Consider the following 20,912-nt stretch of genomic DNA (forward strand, 5'->3'; position numbering starts at 1 on the left):
GAGTATTGGGCCGTTGGGTGGTTTCCTTACTGTGCACTGAGAGCTTCATGTTGGTGTGCTGAGGTGGAGATGAAGCTGTATCTCCAACACGCCGCAGCACTTATATGGGCAATTTTTAGGCAATTTATTGGAGATGCAAGTAGTCGACATGAAAAAACTAGTATAACAAGGAGCAGGCTAATCTATATACATCTGCTCACACATTAACCCCTACCATAAGCAAAGGTTGAAGGAATTTAATTAAAGATTGTTTTGCATCAGAGTAGGAAGAAATTCCAATCCTGGACATGAGAATGGTGGAGCATACATTACCTATCAAGGAGTCTTATTGGCTATATAGGGCAAATGGCCCAGGAAATAGTCCTACAGAATGGAGAAGAGGCAGAAAGACTGATACGTGGAGTGTTTATCTAACATAGTTTTGGTAATTGAGAATGGAAAATTATGCGGGAGACCCAGTCTCCATTGACGGGGGAGCAGCATGGCCCATAGAATGAAGTCTTTTGTATTAACCCTTTTCCCGGAGACCCACTCTCCATTGATGGATTAGTTTTCTTATTTTAATTAATTCTAACTTAGGTTTTATCTCTGTGTATTCCATTAATTTTATATTATCCAGTCATGTTTTAAGATGCTAGAAAAAAGTTATAGTATGAATTAATTATAAGTTAGATATACACAATTTTTTTGTCCAAGAGAAAAAAAAAAGATATAGATAGTTATGAATAACTATAAATTAATTATGAATATTTATTTATTGGAGAAAAATGATTCTAAGTTTGTCATATAGTTCGTATTGTTTTCTATTGATATAACTATAAATTAATTATGAATATTTATTTATTGGAGAAAAATGTTTCTAAGTTTGTCATATAGTTCGTATTGTTTTCTATTGCCATGACTTTTTATGTAACTAATACTTTCATAAGATTTAAAAAAAAAAAAAAATAGAAACAAATGTTTATTTAATTAATATTTTTTTTTCTGCAATAGGACACACACGATGCATGCATAACATGTTTTAATTGGCTTTTATATTATTAATTATTTCTCTACTTTTATTTTTGTTTAGTCTTATAATTTAGTTAAATTTATATATTTCTAGTGTTGACACATTATCAACTTATATTAAGTTATTGGACAATATATGATTCAATAATATTTTATTTGAATATAAAAAACTATTTTTTTAGAATATTTTAAAATAATTATGAAAAATAGACATCAAAGGAAGAATGGTAGTTATAAATTAGTTAGCAATTTGTTATAACTTACTTATGTGTTAGTTTTAATTAATCACTTAATAGTCTTTTATATTACATTTTTTAAGGGCACTTTAGATGGAAAAAAAAAAGTAGGCCGAAGTGTGAAAATTCCTTTATGTAATTATGAATTTGTGCATGCATAAAAAGGACATTCTCAATTGTATTCTATTAAAAATCTCACATACCCCTATTTTATAATGATATTTTTACTTGACAATGAGAAAATAAATTATTAGATTCAAGGGTGAGGTCAATTTTAAATAGGTAAAATTTTAAAGTTTAGAGTGAAAAATATGTTAAAACAACTTTAATTTATCGGTTTTTTTTTATATAGAAACTTGATTATAGTACATGGTTGGGGTTTAGCTCCCAAATACAACGAATAGTTTTGATCCTTATTATTATTATTATTATTATTATTATTATTATTTGGGAACTTACACACTAATTGAGCTCATTTGGTAATTTAAAGAACTATTTATAAGCATTTTTCCGTTAACATAAAATTTAAAATCTATTAATAAAAATGAATTGCATTAGTACTTGAATTCACATAAATGAGAGACATACTTTAATTTGGATCTAACAAATCTTAAGTTAATATAACGTTTAATGAATTAAAATAGTAAGCTATACAAGACTATGATCCCTAACAATAAGACACAACATTAATAAATGAAGAGAGAGAGAGAGAGAGGGTATTGGACCATTTGGTCGTCGTATGAGCTGAATCAGCTGATGGTGGGCTGGGCGCGCTCCTTCCAAATTCGCACCAACGGACCCTACCTGAAACCGTGTTCACAACTGCATTCCAAAGCACTCCAACTCAGACTCTCTCTCTCCTTCCTTCCTCTTTTTGCTTTCTCTACCGTTTCTTTCACTGAACTCTTCCCCTTATTCTCCTCCCCTTGCTGTGCTTACTGGAGCCATGCCCATCGCAAAGGACCAAAAGAACATTTGAAGGCCAAAATCATGTGCGGTGTGCGCGGATGCTGACTATCAAATCGTGGATTTTTCAGCTGATAAGGTACCGTGTGTTTACCAAGATTCATAGTCTTTGGCTCTTGGTTGGTCTTGGGGAATTTGGCTTACTTGTGTTGTTCTGATGTTCTTGGCTCTTGGGCTTCTTGTGTTCTGTTGATCTTTTGGTGGTTTCGGCTTTGTGGGTGCTGTTGTTTTGGAGTTCTGGGGAAACCCGTTTAATGTTATTTGGTAATATGTTGATCATTGTTGTGGTTCGATCATAAAAGTAACATGGGATTTGGCTTTGAAATTGTTATTTATGCTTAGTTATTTTTTTCTAATAGATTATTGTAATTGGGAAATTTATATTTGTGTAACCATATATGTGCCATATACAATTAGATATATTCATCTTCTTTTTTTTCTTTTTCTAAAATCTGCGAGCAGCAGGTGTCACAGGCGAGAGTTAGACAGTATCAAGGAATTTCTCAGTATATATACACACACATATATTGTTTTATGACAAATGAGGATTTAGAACAAAACATGGATGTTTGGTGGAGAAAATGTTTCCCACGAGCAATTAAAGAAGTAGAGCTAAGCAGTCAGAATTGCCATTGCTTTATTCAACTTCAAGATTGCCCTTCTGCTTCCAATATTACTTAATCTGAAATTTTTAAAAATTTGTGAAAGAAATGTATCAAACATCTTCATACTCTCTATAATTCAATTCAATATTTATTACGAGGGTTTGCTTTAGGGTGGGTAATATTGAAGGAACTTGTTAATTGAGTTTTTCTTTGTTTCTTTAGAGGATAAGTTTGTACTTTAGATGGTTTTCTCTTACACTAAGGTCAACAGCTCAGGCGAGCTTTGATGCCTATAGCTGTTGCCTGCCGTTTCTTTTAATCTTGCCATGTATTTTTCATTGATGACCCTGATACAATCTATAATCTACATTTTCACTGCTCTGAGCTATGCTAACCTGTTATATATTTCTATTTTTTTCTGGGTAGTTGGATCATTGTGTAGCACCAAGATATTTGCCTCTGTTATCCACTTGATTAATATATATATATATATATATATACATATTTTATTTGACATCTTTATTGGATACAACTTCCTTTTAATCTCTTAAAGGGTGCTAATACTGCCGCAATGTTGCACTGGCTGGTATCATATCTCAATGTTGTAATCTATATATATTTATTTATATCTACATATATATATATATATATATATATATATATATATATATTAATATGTACCACTGGGTAGAGCAGGATCCTTTTGAGCATCTGCCATATTGTAATTTCACTGTTATATTGTTTAGTTGTTGAGCAGTCTTTTACATCTTCAAAGTAACGTGGAAAACTTATATTTATACATATTTCCCATGAGGTGAACATTTTACCTTCTAATTTTATTTGTCATTTTCATTGCTTGTGTGAACAAGGTTTCTTAAGTACACAATTGACATAGTGTCTGCTTTGGTTCCATCACAATGAATCTGCAGCTATTCTGCCCTGCAAGATGATTTCATCGTTTGAATCTGAAACAAGACCAAAGAATGGTTGATCAAGCTGATTTGGTTATTATTGGTGTCACTGTTGGCGTCGCTGTTGGCATTATAATAGCCTCTCTTGTATTTTTTGGCATAAAGTGGTTCAGAAAGCATTCTCGTCTTCAACAAAGCGCAAATGAGCATAATACAACAACTCTTCCTATGCGCACAAATGGCCTTGATTCAAGTATTGATTATAGTGCATCTCTCTCAAATTCCATAGTTACTCCAGGACCTAAGTACCCTGCCAAAAGTTCTCAGCCTTCTCGAAGGAGTCATCCTAGTAAAGATGGGTTTGCTTCGGCATCTGGCATACCAAGATATGCTTACAAGTATGTAATTTCCCAAACCTTGGAGTAGCTTATGTTTGATGGATCATCTTGTCAAAGTTGTTTTGTTTCATTACAGTCTTTAAAACATTTTCTTGGCTGATGCTTCACAGTATCTAGGATGAAATTGCAAGAATTATGCCGTGCAATTAGATCAAGCTAAATTAAGAGTAAAGGAAACTGTAGCCTTTTATATTGAATTTTTATCAATAGATATACGCCAACTTTTGATAAATTTTTCTGTGAATGCATTTGCACCAGTTTTAGTGCTATCTATGGGTATTCTTCTATTAAATGTAGGTCATCATGTTTTGCGCCACCACCACAACCTCCAGTGTTTATGGCCTCCAATTGACATTGTAGTGCCTTATTCCTTAACTAAATCTTTTCCACAGCAGTTATTAGTTTTTATGTTTCACATAAAAATGAAATCATTTCGAGAAGCTCTCTTGCATATTGACTTGCAATTGTGCTTCTGGCTAGTGCATGTATATGCATAGTGCCTTTCTCGTTCACATTTCTTTTCAATTAAACACTCTTTTCATAGGCAATTTGTGTTCAAGCTGCTTGCTATTCAATGTCCTAAAGCATGGGTGGCCCTAGAGCTAATCACATGGCTCCCTTGTTACACCTTTTGTTGTAAAAATTCTGGAGATTTGAGGCATGCAGTGTAGAGGATATCATTAATAAAGTTTTCTCCTATTTGCCACTGAGGAAGCTATACATTTTTTCCTTTGATAAAGAAGTTAATAAATCCCTCTATGATGATGGGTTATAATAATTGCGTGAAGCATTCATTAACGCAAACCTGAAAATGTGATATTCGCTGTGGCTATTGATGTTTAACGCCTTTTTTAGTAAACTATCAAATAGCCTTAAATCTTGTAAAAGTTTTGAGTAAAGAGATCTGCAACTTATTATAACGAATAGTTAAGAAATTGGTTGGAAAGTACCATTTTCAACTTATTATTACTAAAGTACTAGTGCTCACCCTTCATGCTGCCCCTTGAGGATCACGTTTATCCAGAAAAAAAAAAAAGTATAATTAGCAAGGTGACTATGCCATAACTTGACCAATCAAACAAGCACCTGCCATGCGAATAAGCACCTGCCATGTGTCAGATTGGGACATAAAATAAGTTGGGTGCTTCTCCACGAGATTTGGCTACATGCGGGAATTCCTAGAAATTAGGTTGAGTTAGTATGAAGATAAGCACGTGCCTTAGAAACTCAGCTGAGTACCTTGCCAACAACTTCCATCTTTTGGGTTTTCAAGTGAGGTAGAGATATGAATGATCAAATTCATAGAATCTCATGCAAGAAGATCAATAATGATGGATATGAAGGGGGATTTGAATTTGAAAAGGAAGATATCAAGGCACATAAAGATAAAGCAAGAGGGTTAGAATCAAAGGATTTGAGAATTAGGATCCTTTGGGAAATAGTATAGTTAGGGGTTAAGCTGGACTCATTGGGAGTAATCTTCCTCAAGATTAAACACATGTCATTTCAATTTATCCATTTCTGCAATGTTATTTAGTTTTTATCTTTTCATCTCAGTTCATTAGCTAGAATAAATGTAGTTCTAATAATATTTCTTGTTCTCTCCCCCCCCCCCCCCTCCCCCGCCCCCTTTCATTTCCGTTTCTTCCAATATTCTTGTCCTAATTTTTTGAAGATGCAACCTAGATCTACTCCCTATATCCTATTTCATACTAATTTCCAAGTTCCCACGTCAGGAAGCATTTGTTGGAAACAAAAGCATAGGCTTTCAATGTGAAAAATGTTGTTCTAACAATGAACAAAAGTCTCTAATCGGTTTGATCTTGACATCAAACATGGGCAAGGTTTTCCTTGGGAACATATTTGCTTTAGAGAAAATAGGAATAGTGGTAAGGTTTTTGTTGATATTTTGAGTGATTATCTCCAAGCTGTTACACCTCTGTCCATAATCGAAGATTGTCTCCTTCTTTCCTTTTTTGTTTCCTTTTTTGTTAGCTGACATAATAGATTAGGATCTCAATGATTTTTAGTTTGTATCTAGGTATTTATTGCTTTCCTAGATTAGTCCATCATGATCTTAAACTTTAGGATTCTACCTTGTACAGTGGCTATTTATACCTTCGATTAGAAGAGAAGTGTAAGCCTTTCAAAATCTATTTTTGACTTGGTGTTAAAGCAGGTTCATATCACTGCTGAATCTCATATTCTTTGCACCATGTCTAATGACACCTGAATCAACCTCAACACCAATTATCCATGTTCAAACAGAAAACACTGGTTTCACAACCAGCGTCATTCTTACTGAAGTCAACTATGATGTATGGTCCCAAATCATGGAGATGCAGATTGCATAACGTGAGAAGCTTGAGTATATTATGGGAAAAACATCCTTTCCATAGACTACCGATGCTTCCTATGCTAAGTGGTATGTTGAAAATCAAAAGGTCAAGGGATAGTTGCTCACTTCTATGTCGTCGGAGATTATGAAGCACTATATTCGATAGCGCACTGCACGTGAAATCTGGGGTGCTCTTGCCAAAGATTTCTTTGATGGGTCAAACAAATCGTAGCTTTTTTCACTAAATCATTAAGCCTTTTCTGCCAAATTGGTCAAATGCCCTTTATCAATCTATTATGGTGATCTAGTAGAAATCTTCCAAGAATTGGATCATCGTGATAGGATTGTAATGAAAGATCATGATGATGTTATTGCCTATAGAAAATCAATGTAACGATTGTGTATGCACAATTTCCTGAATGGACTAGATGCAGAATTTGAACAGATCCGAGGTGAGATTCTCAAGAAGGATCCTATACTGGATCTTGAAGAAGCCTATGCATACGTACATCGTGACTCTGTTCGCAGAGCAACGCTAAGTAGTGAACCTAATCGTGTTGAGTCATCTGCCATGGTGGCTCGCTGTGCCAAGCCTAAATAAGATCAAGTAGCTGGTCCCATCACTAACCAAAATCAGTCATCTAGATTGCATAATCGTAGCTATGAAATTGGAACAGCAAGATTAGAACGTATTTATACTCATTGTGGTGCAACTGGACATAGTAAGTCACGATGCTATGAGCTAAATGGGTATCTAGAATGGTGGGATCATGCCAAGGCACCCCGCAAAAGGAACTCAAAATCAAACCACCATGCTTTAGCTGCAGTGGCCAAACCTTCCACCAACACTCCTGAGGAAGTCTCATCTTTAATTACTACATCTGGTAAGGTTCTTCGTACTTATGCTCCTATTAGTAATTGTGAATGATAATTGATTCAGGTGCTACTGACCACATGACCTTTGACAATTATCATATTCAGTCTATGAAGCCATTTGAACAACATATAGTATCCACAGCAAATGGTATTCCCTCTCCTGTTGTTGGAGAAGGTTCTATAACTCTTACTGAAAATTTGAGTCTAGAATTTGTTCTGGTTGTTCCTACCCTCTACGATAACTTATTGTCCATTTCTCAAATAACTCTCACTTTGCATTGTATTGTGATTTTTTGGCCTAACCTCTATGTTTTTTAAGGACATCCGAACTTGAAAGACAATTGGTTATGGTACTAGAAGAAGGGAAACTCTATTATCTTGATCTAATGCCAGCAAACTCCCATCAGTTAGCTCAAGCTTTCTCAGTGAATAAGTCTGCAACAACACATAATTCTGAAATCTGGTTGTGGCACAGACGGTTAGGTCATGTATCGTTTGGATACTTGAAGAAATTGTTTCCAAAGATCTTTACTCAGTTAGCTATTTCAGATTTTATGTGTGACATTTGTGAATTGGCTAAAAGCCATCGTGTTCCATTTCCTACAAGTATGAATAAAAGTCCATTAGCATTTATGGTTATTCACTCTGATGTATGGCGTCTAGCAAATACCTCCTCTATTGGTGGTAAACATTCGTTTGTTTCACTTATTGATGATCACACCCATATGACTTGGATTTGCTTAATGAATTCGAAAAATGAAGTTTGTTCATTGTTCCAGAAATTACACAAAATGATAGCCACCCAGTATCAATCTAATATATAGGTTCTCTGCAGTGATAATGGTGGAGAGTTTGTTAATCAAAATCTGAAACAATATCTAGAGGTTCATGGCATTACCCATCAAACAACTTGCCTTTCTACCCCTCAACAAAATGGGGTTGTGGAGCGCAAGAATCGTCACCTTCTTGAAGTTGTACGTGCTTCCTTGTTTGAAGCTCAAATGCCTACTAGTTACTAGGGTGAAGCTACCACTGCTGCACCTTACCTCATCAATCATATACCTTCTAGTGCATTACAGTTTCAGACCCCTTTTAATGTCCTTCATGGGGCCTTGAGTGCTCCTACTGTGTCAAGTTTGCCACATTGAGTATTTGGGTGTGTAGACTTTGTGCATCTTCATACGCCATTAAGAAATAAGTTCGAACCTCGAGCTCTTAGGTGTATATTTGTTAGCTATGCCCAACATTAGAAAGGCTATCGGTGCTATAACCCCCCTTCTGGCAAGTTGTATGTCACTCTTGATGTTGTAATTCCCGAGGACAACATGTATTATTCTACTCCCAAGTCTTCAATTCAGGGGCAGAATAGTAACAAATTGCAAACCCTTATTCATCCTCTTGACAACTTGGATCTTATAAATGGTGAAAAATTGGATGAGAGGGGTGAATGTCCAAGTGGTGAATATTTGGATAACAACAATGAATGTCCAGATAATAAAAATGAGCACAATTTGGAGGATGAGAATAGTCAAGATCAAATAGAAGTGGTACAACTAGTTACTCAGCCAACTACTTCCCCCTTCCACGGTGTACCAGTTGATCAAGTGCATCAAACAGCCGAGCCCATGTCTGAGTCTTAGGTAACTTCTGAAACTCAACTAAAGGTACTGCCCAATCGAACCACAAGAGGAAAACCTGGAGTAAACTATGAACGTCTTCTTAAAGCTAAGTCTGAGTATCCTATAAGTAATTTTGTGTCTTAGCATAGATTATCAAAGGAAAATGAAGCATTTGTGAATCAATTATTTACTATATCTATTTGTGGTAAGTTAGGTGTAGCTACTATAGTAGATAAGATAAGGGAGGGATGACTCAGATGGTATGGACACTTGCAACGTAAGCCACATAGTGCACCTGTGAGGAAGAGTGACTTAGTTACTATGGGGGGCAGTAGAAGGAGTAGGGGTAGACCTAAAATAACTTGGGAGGAGATAGTGAGTAAGAATTTAGTATCCTTGAATCTATCAAAAGAAATGGTCTATGATCACATAAATTAGTGGAAAAGGATTCATATAGCCGACCCTACCTAGTGGGACTAAGGCTTGGTTTTGTTGTTGTTGTTATCTATTCTTAGTAGTGTGTAGGAGGCTTTGAAAGATCCTAGATGAAGGGAAGCAATGAATGAAGAAATGAGGTCCCTCCAAAAGAATTCAACATGGGAAGTGGTTGACTTACCTGTAGCGAAGACACTCGTTAGATGTAAGTGGGTTTTCACTATTAAATACAAAGCTGATAGTACCATTGAACAGTTCAAAGCAAGGCTTGTTGCCAAGGGATATACTCAAACCTATGGGATTGATTATATGGAGACATTTGCACCCGTGGCCAAAATCAATACTGTTCGTATTCTACTATCTCTGGCTGTGAATCTTGACTGGCCCTTATGGCAATTCAATGTAAAGAATGCTTTTTTGCATGGAGATTTCCAAGAAGAAGTATATATGGAGCTGCCTCCCGGATGTATTATGCAGACCAAAGGAAGCAAACAGGTTTGTAAATTGAGGAAGTCCCTATATGGTTTGAAGCAGTCCCCTAGGGCGTGGTTTGGAAGGTTCACGAATTTTATGAAGTCTATTGGATACAAGTAAAGCAACTCATATCTTACTCTCTTCTTGAAGAATAATAAAGAAGCCATCACAACTCTTATTGTGTATGTTGATGATATGATAGTGACTGGAAATGATCCTGAAGAAAAGAAGGCATTTCAGAGTCATCTTGCCCGAGAGTTTGAAATGAAAGATCTCGATCAATTAAAATACTTGCTTGGAATTGTAGTGTCAAGATCAAAGAAAGGTATTTTTCTATCTTAACGAAAATATACCTTAGATCTGTTGAAAGAAACTGGTATAACAGCATGTAGTCCAGCCAGCACTCCTATGGAAGAAAATCTGAAACTAGGTACCCATCCAAATCGGGTTCATGCTAACAAAGAACGTTATCAGAGACTAGTTGGGAGGTCAATGTACCTCGCGCATACCAGACCTGATTTAGGCTATGTACTAAGTGTGGTCAGTTAGTTCATGCACTCTCCAGAAGAAGAACATATGAATGCTGTCATTCAGATCTTGCACTACTTGAAATCATCTCCAGGAAAGGGAATTCTGTTTAAAAAAGGGTACAACTGAATATTGAAGGTTATACCGATGCTGATTGGGCTGGGTCAATCAAGGATAGATGATCTACATCCTGAATACTTCACATTTGTAGGCGGAAATTTAGTTACTTGCGAAGTAAGAAACAAGAGGTGGTTGCTAGATCCAGTGCCGAAGCTGAGTACAGGGGAATGGCCAAGGCAGTATGCGAATTACTATGGATCAAGAATCTAATGCAAGAGTTACATATTGAGCAGATAAGGCCTATGAAACTATATTGCGATAACAAGGCAGCATGTGATATTGCCCACAACCAAGTTCAACATGATCGAACTAAACATGTTGGGGTTGATAGGAATTTTATCAAGGAGAAACTGGAAGCAAAGTTTTTTGAAGTTCCTCATGTTTGATCACAAGACCTGCTTGCTGATGTGCTGACCAAGGCAGTGTCCAAACAAACATTTAACAGCTGTCTCGACAAGTTGGGCATGAGTGATATCTATGCACCAACTTGAGCGGGAGTGTTGACATTTTGAGTGATTATCTCCAAGCTGTTACACCTCTGTCCATAATCCACGATTGTCTCCTTTCCTTTTTTGTTTCCTTTGTTGTTAGCTGTACATAATAGATTAGGACCTCTGTGATTATTAGTTTGTATCTAGTTATTTATTGCTTTCCTAGATTAGTCCATCGTGATCCTAAACTTTAGGATCCTACCTTGTACAGTGGCTATTTATACCTTCGATTAGAAGAGAAGTGTAAGCCTTTCAAAACCCATTTTTGACTGTTTTATGCAAGGAAGGGTTTCCAATGGGTTCAAATCTTGTCCCAGTTGCCTGGTTGCTGGGGCTGGATTTGGAGGAACCAGCACATGGAGGTAGTGGAGCATTTTACAACCATGCCCCTCTGTTATTTAAAAAAAAATCTTCTACTCTTTTTCCCTATAAGAGGGTTGGTATCCACATGGATGCAAAAGTTCCATTTTAACACTCGCTACTGTTGGAAACCTAATCATCATTAGAAATTGAATCCTATTTGAGACACAGACAGTTTCATGGATTGAAAGTGACAGGTCAAGCAACAGAAACAATCTGGCACTTTTAAGTGACGTTTTGAAAAGATGAATTGTTTCAGTGTGAAGTATTAGAGTGGTTAACCTGGCACTGTGAAGCTCGTTGACCATCTAAGCTTAGACATGGTTCAAACATGGGTATCATAAGGAAGCAAGCAGATTCTAAGCACTGAAATTTTGGGGAAAGTGAATAAGTTTATAAAGTTGTAAATATAATGATGGGACTCAGGATCCACATAAACTCCCCATGTGTCATATTTGTTCTCTTATATTTTACATTGCAGATCCCAAGGGCTGAGAAAGTTGAAGGTTTACATAAAGTTGACAGATGATACAAAAATTATTGCCATATGTTATGAACATGTTTGAACTGGGGTATATAGAAAATAGTGCCCTTGATAGAGAAATTTTTTTTTTTTTTGGATAGCCCTCGCTTATGGCGGAAGAATACCGTAGTTACAAGGACACATGGGATTTACACATAAACTATAAAAACCATCCCAGGTAAATGACATTAGTGTTTATTGAAACTTAGTTAAGTTCAGCTTCCACATAAATTCCTGGAAAGACCAGATGTTGAGTTGCATTTGATTTTGAAGAAATTTAACAATAAACTGCCATTTCTTCACAGTTCAATGTATACAGAAGTTACTTCACTCTGCCCAAAGATTTCAATTGCAAAAGTTTTGGTTCTTCTTCGTCTTCTAACCTCTTCGCCAAAAAGGTGGGGATGCTAATGAAATAAATTAAAAGATAGGAAATAGAATCCCTGTCTTAGTTCTTATATCCTACATTAATGCTCATACTTGGGAAAAAATTTCAAGATAATGCCTGAATGACTATATCATGTACTTTCCATTGCATACTCCTTGGCGTTTAATTTTCATTTAAATATATATTCCTGCCAATCGCAGTTATGGTTGTTGTTCAAGTTGTAACACATTCTGCCATTGATGAAAGGGGTGAAATTGTAAAGACGCTGTGTATGCAGTGGCCCACCCAAGTGAAAAATATAGGGGTTGAGTTGTGTAAACTTGAAACCATTTTTCCTTTTTTGGCTGTGTGACACAGACCCTGGTTTAGAGTACAAACAACCCACGGAATTTAGCCACTAAGCTAGCTTATTCAATTGCTCTTTGGTCTTCTGAAATTCTGTTTTTAGATTATTGAATTTGCAATTATAACTAGTTAGGTCCTTGTCTTTTTCAGAGATATCCAGAAAGCAACCCAAAACTTTACAACTATTTTGGGAGAAGGATCATTTGGTCCAGTATACAAAGCCAAAATGCCTACTGGTGAGATCATTGCAGTAAAGGTGCTTGCTTCTAATTCAAAACAGGGCGAAAAAGAGTTTCAAACAGAGGTAATGGCCAGATAAACACTTGGAATGGGAAAAATTATTTTTCTTTATTCTGGCTGAACATCTATTTTGTCACATGCAAAGACTATTAGACCTAATTTTGTAAAAGGAACATTTTTAATAAATACACACTGCATGTTTGGGGGAAGAAAAACTAAGAAATTAAGGGTCTATTTGTTATCATTTCTATTTTCTATTTTCTGTTTTTGTTTTTGTCAGTGAAGAAACAGAGTGTTAAAACACATTTGTTTTATGTTCTAGTGCTCAACTTTTATTGTCGGTTTTTAGCTGTTTTTGAAAAATTGAAAACCAAATTTTATAGTTTTCAATTATTTTGGCAATCTGTTATTGGAATATTTTAATATCCAAAAAATAACTTGTGTTTATTTATTTTATAAGTAATTTTTACTTAAGATAAGAGAAAATGACCATATGAGGTTTAAAATATAATTAAAATAAAAATATCTATAAAATTTTGAAAAAATAATGAAAACTATTAAAAAAGATATTTTTACTTTTCAGTTTTATGTATCACAGGATTGTTCTGGTAAAGAAAATTATGAAATATAATAACTAAGTAATTACAATAATTTTAGTTTTTACAATATTTTTAATTTGTATTCTTTTGTTCTTTTGTTATTTTAAGCACATTTTTTAATTTTTATTTTGATTCAAGGACAAAAATTTCAATCAAAATTTTAATAAATTTTAGTTTTTGAAACATTAACCAAGATTGCTAGTTTTCAGTTTTTAGATATTTTTTTCTGTTTTTAGTTTTTTTTTCTTGTTTTCATTTTCATAACTTTTTATAGGAATGCCAAACAGCCCCTAGTAAATGCTTCAGCTTTGTATTCATTATTTTCTATTAGAACTGTTTCAGACCATAGTTTCTCATTTGTGAAATTTCAGAATTGGAAAAATGTATTCTTTGTGCTTTAAGATCAATAGAAATCACTCCCAGAAACTATGCAGTTTGTACTTTGATTGGAGCCTCTATCAAAGCATGTTCAGTTCTGCAATATGGGCAGCTTTTTCCTTTGTTTCCTTGCAGGTAGTTCTGCTTGGTAGGCTGCACCATCGGAATCTTGTGAATTTATTAGGATATTGTGTAGATAAAGGCCAGCACATGTTAATTTATGAGTTTATGAGTAATGGAAGCTTGGGAAATCTTTTATATGGTAAGCTCATAAACTTCTCTGGTTAGTAATGTCAAATTGCCTTTTTTTTTTTGTTGTTGTATTAGTGAGGTCTAGAAATTTTTGCTGGTTTTTGAGTTTGTTATTTGGATAGAACTAAGTGCTTCCTTGCATCTTTTGAGAGTTCCATGATATTTCCTACATGAACTTGGAGCATCTTTCCCATTCCTTTTTATAGTGCACTTAGCTGGAAACTTGGACTAAGACTTGCCTATAAAAATGGTAACTATTGAAGTAATAAGTTACTGTTATCATTGAAAACGTTGGTACACCTATAAAGTTTATTTTATATGCTTAAGAATATGCTTTTTGAATTTGATAAATATAGGGTCATAAAATGCTGTTTTATACTGTATTGATGTGCTACTTCATTTCTATTTACATTTGGAGCTTGTGGCTACCTTACGGAAATGTGCTAGTCATCATCCAGAGTAGCTTTGATTGGATATAGAGAGATCTAGATTGAATGTAAAACAATTGATTTTTTGTTAGAATCTTTACTGCCTCAATGTGATAATCACATACCGATTGAACAAATAGATACCATGCTTCAGTTTATATGCATTTTCCTTTGTAAGATTGTGTTTTATGTACCAACTCTCAGTTTTCTGCCATGTGTGGGAAATTTGAGTTAGCAATGTTTATTCTACAACGGACCAATCACAGCAATTGCATATTTTCTTTCTAGATGAGGGACTCAGGTTGAAATTTGAATTACAATACATTGCCTAGAATGATGTAGAAACATCTATTTTGTTTAGTTCCAAATTAAGAATCGTTTTGGTGTAATGCACTTAGGTGAAGAAAAACATGTTTTGAGTTGGGATGAAAGGCTTCAAATTGCTCTTGATATTTCGCATGGAATTGAGTATCTTCATGAAGGGGTATGCTGGGACATGTAATTATTTTTTTCGTGAAAAGCTGTTTTTTTTTTTTTTCTTTTTATTTTTGTTTCCTCCCTAATCAGACAACTATTGGTTCAGGCTGTTCCCCCCGTCATACATCGGGACTTGAAGTCAGCTAATATATTGTTGGATGAGTATATGAGGGCTAAGGTAAACCCAGAAACGAATGACTTGCAGGACCTAAATTAACTAATAAATTTCCAAAATTAGATCACAGGGTTTTATTGCAGTGGTGCTTTGTTCCTTCAAGAACAAATAAGAGAGAGATGATTTGAGGTGGTGTGAGTTTGGGTTTGAGACCATCCTCACTTTTGTAAAGGGGCATGGTAAACTAATAATGACTATATTGAGGCAGAAGATTAAAAAAAATTGTATGAAAAATAAAATAATTCATCCACATGAAGCACAGAAACCTGCATTTGTGTGCTTGCACATGCATGGTTGTTATTGAGCTCTGCTTCTTTGCTGTTCCCTTTTCAGGTATTCACTCTGTCTGCCTGATGCTTAACTTCTTCCCATTTGATTAGGTTGCCGATTTTGGGCTGTCAAAGGAAGAAGTTTTTGATGGTCGTAAGTCAGGCTTGAAGGGTACATACGGTTACATGGACCCTGCTTACATATCAACTAACAAGCTCACAATGAAGAGCGACATCTACAGTTTTGGGGTCATTATATTTGAACTTATCACAGCCATTCACCCACACCAGAATCTATTAGACTATGTCAATCTTGTGAGTTTTTTTGTTTGCCACGAGAGTTCATTTTTCCTTTGGTAGTTCTGATTGCCCTTCTTTCTAACTTCTTTCTAACACACAACATTCTAACTTTTTCCCTTTTTAAGGCGGCTATGAGTTCAGATGGTGTAGATGAAATACTTGATAAGCAGCTCGTTGGAAGATGTAATCCTGAAGAAGTAAGAGCTCTGGCTCATATTGCTCACAAATGCTTGCACAAAACACCAAGAAAGCGGCCATCAATTAGAGAAGTTTCGCAGGCTATCTTGAAGATCATGAAGAGACGTCTTACCAAGGAAGATACCATGTCTTTTGCAGGAGATTTTTCACTAGTTGTAAGCCGCATAGAGCATCAACAAGTAGAGTTGAGTAATATGACCAGCATGAAGGAGAGAGTAACTGAATGACCAACTATTTTTTTCCCCTCTCTTTTGATGGGCAACAACTAGATGATATCTTTCCTGTTACTGCCTTTCATTTCGTTGCTCCTTTCCCACTCTGATCCCTTTTTCAAACTTGGGAATTATTGGGGATAGCACACTGCACACACAATATAGGAAAACAAACAGGGGGGTTTTCTGCAGAATGAGTATTTTAATGACAATATAATGCAATCCCCATTCTGGTCTGAAGGTCGTCATTCTACGCCCAAAATGGTTTAATGGCAACACTGGTTAGAGGCCAAGTATCAATCTGCTGATTTTTATGGCTGCAGGAATTGTCTATTTTCATGACCAGGCAGGAAAGCATATAAAAATTAGAATATTGATGTCCACATGAAATTAGAACAGGGATGAAAAGGCTTGTTTAGACATTGTAAATGGAAAAATGTCAATGTGATGAGTGCGCAAATGGTTATCGTTCAATTAAATGAGAGTTTTTCGTTGCATTGATGTCATTAATTTTTTTATTTATTTTTTTGAGTCCATTGAGACACCCATTGATTCTAATATCCTTGGTTTGAACCTAAAACGCCTTTTTTTTTTTTTTTTTTTCTGAAAAAAATAGTTATTTGAAAAAGTACTTACTTAAAAGTAATATAGAATTGCTTACTACAAGTACTTTCTTAGACAAGTGCTTTTGTTAGAAAAATATTTTTTTTATAAAGTACCTATTTTCTTAAAAAAGTAGTTTTGAAAAGTACTTTTGGAAATAAGTACTTATTTAAGTGTAAACCAAATATTACATATTGATACTAGTACTAATAAAAACCAATTTTTTTAGAAAAAGTAAGTACTTATTTTTAAGACATTTTAAAAGGGCTAAGACTGCAACTTCTTAATTATAATGGTCTTGTTAGGATATTTTGGACTTGGAATGAACAAGTTTTAAACTAATTGAAGGAGATTTAAATAAAAAATTTCTAAGTTTGAAGAAAGTGACCTATATTTGATTAAAGTTGGGAATTTTTTTTTGAATGCCTTGACTCAGAATCTTAAGAAAGTCATCTGCTTGGGGGAACTACTCCCACAAGAGTGGAAGGCCTCTAGATGAGTGGTGCTCTCCCATATGCTCTACTCAAAAGGGAAGTAGTGATGAGCGTCTAGAATGGCCACGGTGTGTATACCCTTTGCATGTTCATTTGTATAGTGGACTATTTTGGTGATCTTCTTCCAAAATTTGAGGCCAACACTTTCAAATGCCTTACTTTGTTACACTAGATCAAATGTTGAACCAAGTTTAGACCCTTGGATGCCCTCCTTTGCTTCTCAGGCAAAACGTTGAATGTGTGAAGACTTTTGTTTGCCTCTAAAGATCTTATGGTGCCTTTTTAAGGGAAGAAAATCAGTCTCTGTGTGTGTGTGTGTGAGAGAGAGAGAGAGAGAGAGAGAGAGATACAAGGCTTTAAATGCATATTTATTAAAGGTACATTGTTGAATGTTTATTTAAAAAAAGATTTAATATAGATCATTGCGTAGAAACATGATTAGGATTTGAATCCTTGTTGATCGCAATTCGCATGTTGGTGTGTTGTGTAGTCCTTGATGTTGGTCTTTCTTAAGGTGTTCCAATATGAACCTCACTTTCTCTTATCGCATGTAGGAAGATTTGGGAGAGTTTTTCCCACTTCATCCTCACCAAGGGCTTGTGTTAGAGGCTTGACTAGCCTATAACATGCACGCGCCTTGCGTGTGGCGCCTTGCGTTGCTTCACACGCATGGATTTAGACTAGCTTTTACACTGTGTTTTTAAATTTTTGAAAGATTAATAGACTTACAAGGTTTTTTTTTTTATCAGTAAATGATAAATTATATTGATCAAATGGATATGTACAGAAACTCTAGCATACCCTAGAGGAAGGAAGCAAAACTTCCATCGACAAAATATACACTATTACATCAAAACCTGGGTATTCCCAGGGGCAAAAAGCCATCAAACTAACCAAAAATAAACCAAAACCAAATATCAAAAATGCAATAAAAAATATCTTAGAACTCAAATCATCACCAGACAGAAAGCCATAAAAAATTATGAATATCCAATCCAGGAGGAATCAAGGTGCATCACCCTCCAACAAGTAAAGCCAAATGTCGAAGAGAGGAACGAAATCTTTAAGCAGCCCTCAAGCTTGAAGAGGAACATCAACTTGGCCAGTACACCATCCACAATGAGAAAGAAGACCAGGCCCAAGATGAAGACTAACTTCAAGAAATCAAGAAACTCCAACCGCCTCAGAGTATTCCGAAAACCCATTGAGAGATAAGAAAGAAAAAGAAAAGAAATGGAATGAAAATGGGATGATAGAAAGGGAAAATTAGGAAACAGTTTTTTTTTTCATCATCTGAGCTAACTACTAACTGTAAATTAGATGCCAATCCAAAAGAGAACAAGTCCCTTCAACGAAGATCCAAAAGCAGCACCTCACACAGAATAAGACCCCAACACTTCATCTAACAAACTGACCTTTACTGTTCACACCAGAGTCCAATAGCTCAAAGCAGATCTTCTATATTGAACCTGATCCACCAGAAATGAAACACACCAACTTCCAGCACAACCAGATTAATACTGCAGCCCAACACAACAACATCAACAAAGGATAATACATTCAGTCTTGTATTAATCCTGAGATTAGGAACTTAAGAACCCTTCTTCACAACCCCAGAGAAATAGTAGCCTGGAGAGTCATTTCCGATCAACATAGCACAACATAACTAAACCAAAATAAAACATCAAAATAATCAGCAGATTAGGTAAGCAGGCTGAGCCAATGTAAAGCAGGCAGTAAGCATCAACAACTGGAGACACCTGGAACAAAAACCATTACTCCAGCCCCTATAGTAGGCCAACTCCAGAATAGTCCTACCATTACAACTCAAAACCAAGCCTGAAATCAGTAAAGATCACTCACATTCTGCCGGTTCCCAAGTTTTTACAAACCTGGGAAATATGTCGAATACAGTTCTGTATGTATGCATTTGAATAACTCGAACAATGGCTTCTAAAGGAGTGACCTTACCCTAAAATATCTTCTTATTGCTAAAGTGCCATAAATAATACACTGTGGTAGCAAAACAAACTTTTTTAGCCACTGATTGAACCCCTGTACCTCTAGCTTCTTTATGCATCCATTTTAGAGAAGCCTTAAGGGTGGTTAAAGCTATTGTGATGCCCAACCAACTCCTCAGGTGACCCCAAACTGCTGTTGTAAAAGTGCATTTAAAAAAGAGATGGTCTATTATTTCCTCCTCCTTATTACAAAAGCAACAAGAATGGTTAATCCCTTCCACATGAATATTGTCAGTAGTAGCTAGTCTACCTTTTGCACCAAGCCAGAGAATAAAGGAATGTTTAGGAGTGCAACCATTCATCCATACAACATTAAACCACGGAACCTTACTTCCTTTCCTTCTCCAGAAATGATAGACTTCTAAACATGAGATTTTGTCACCAATCACCCATTTCCTTAACTGATAGTCAGCTTCTTGTTGGTCTCTACAATGCAGCAATACATTATTCTTAATTTCAATGATCATCTTAAACAAAGGAGAGTCCTCATGTTTAGAAGAAGCCTCCCAAATGTTACAGCCTCTCAAATAATTCTGATTTATCCATTTCACCCATAGAGAATCTTTTTTATCATGAATATTCCACAAAGCTTTTATAAGGATAGCTTTATTCCATGTTTTAAGATCAAAAACTCTCAATCCCCCTTCTTCTTTTGGTAAACACACATCCTTCTAGGCCACCAAGGGTTTCTTCCTATCACCCCATAAAAACACCCTACACAGCTTGATAATGTACTCTCTGATAGAGCTGGGAATGGGAAAAATTGAAAGCCAAAAGCACTCTGAACCCTGAATAACTGAATTGATTAACTCTAATTTCCCAGCATAGGAGATAGAATTCTTCGGCCACAGACCAATATTATTGGATATCTTACTAATTAGTGGAGAATAGTGCATCGCATTCAACCTAGTCGATGCTAGAGGGATGCCCAAATAACGAAAGGGGAATTCACCACGAGAAAAACCAGTTAGCTCCATAATTTCATCAAGATCATTATCTCTAATACCTGCAGTAAAGATATTAGATTTCAGTATATTCGCTTCAAGACCAGAACACTCTGAGAATTTCCTCAAGCACTCCATGAACAACCGAACCGAGGAAATATCCCCCCTCGAAAACAAAACCAAATCATCTGCGAAGGCTAGGTGAGAAATCTTCAATTCCCGACATTTTGGGTGGAAGTGAAACTCAGAATAAGCTTCTAGAGATTTTAAAAATCTAGAAAGGTATTCCATGCAAATTAAAAATAAAATAGGGGATAGAGGATCCCCTTGTCTGAGTCCCTTTTTGCCTTAAAAAAATCCATAGTAACTCCCATTTACTATTCATGGTTGCATTCTTGGACTGTGATTACAATTCATATCCATCACAATATCACAATGACCTTTTTGCCTTCCTTTCTGTTGTAATGCTACATCCTTGTCTCTGTTACACATGTTATATGGCTTATTAGGCAATCTTGGATGGTTGCGATGTTTATATTGGATGGGTTTTGTGGTGAACATGGATTAGACTATGGAGATATCATAGGATGCTTTCTAAATGTCATTGTGATATTGTGATGGATATGAATTGTAATCATGGTTGCATTCTTGGACTGTGATGTGTGATGATTAGACCCACATATGGTTGTATCTGATTT

The 20,912-nt window shown here is 35.6% G+C and overlaps 1 protein-coding gene across 5 annotated transcripts; it reads left to right on the forward strand.

The window, feature by feature from the left end:
* The first annotated feature begins 1,953 nt into the window (after window positions 1-1,953).
* LOC131167284 (calcium/calmodulin-regulated receptor-like kinase 2) lies at window positions 1,954-16,631 on the forward strand. Of its 5 annotated transcripts, none has more exons than XM_058126041.1 (9): window positions 2,039-2,292; window positions 3,565-3,632; window positions 3,748-4,127; window positions 12,775-12,928; window positions 13,977-14,103; window positions 14,920-15,005; window positions 15,105-15,176; window positions 15,554-15,757; window positions 15,868-16,631. In XM_058126041.1, the coding sequence occupies exons 3-9, from the start codon at window positions 3,802-3,804 to the stop codon at window positions 16,165-16,167; spliced, it is 1,269 nt and encodes a 422-aa protein (XP_057982024.1). In that variant the 5' UTR covers window positions 2,039-2,292; window positions 3,565-3,632; window positions 3,748-3,801; the 3' UTR covers window positions 16,168-16,631. The 5 variants fall into 5 exon arrangements, with proteins under 5 accessions (XP_057982018.1, XP_057982024.1, XP_057982033.1 ...); XM_058126058.1 differs by lacking the exon at window positions 2,039-2,292 and adding an exon at window positions 2,323-2,477; XM_058126035.1 differs by lacking the exon at window positions 3,565-3,632 and having other exon boundaries at window positions 1,954-2,292.
* Window positions 16,632-20,912: the final 4,281 nt, after the last annotated feature.

Source organism: Malania oleifera, chromosome 1 (genome assembly GCF_029873635.1).
Source record: "Malania oleifera isolate guangnan ecotype guangnan chromosome 1, ASM2987363v1, whole genome shotgun sequence".
Taxonomy (NCBI): Eukaryota; Viridiplantae; Streptophyta; class Magnoliopsida; order Santalales; family Ximeniaceae; genus Malania; species Malania oleifera.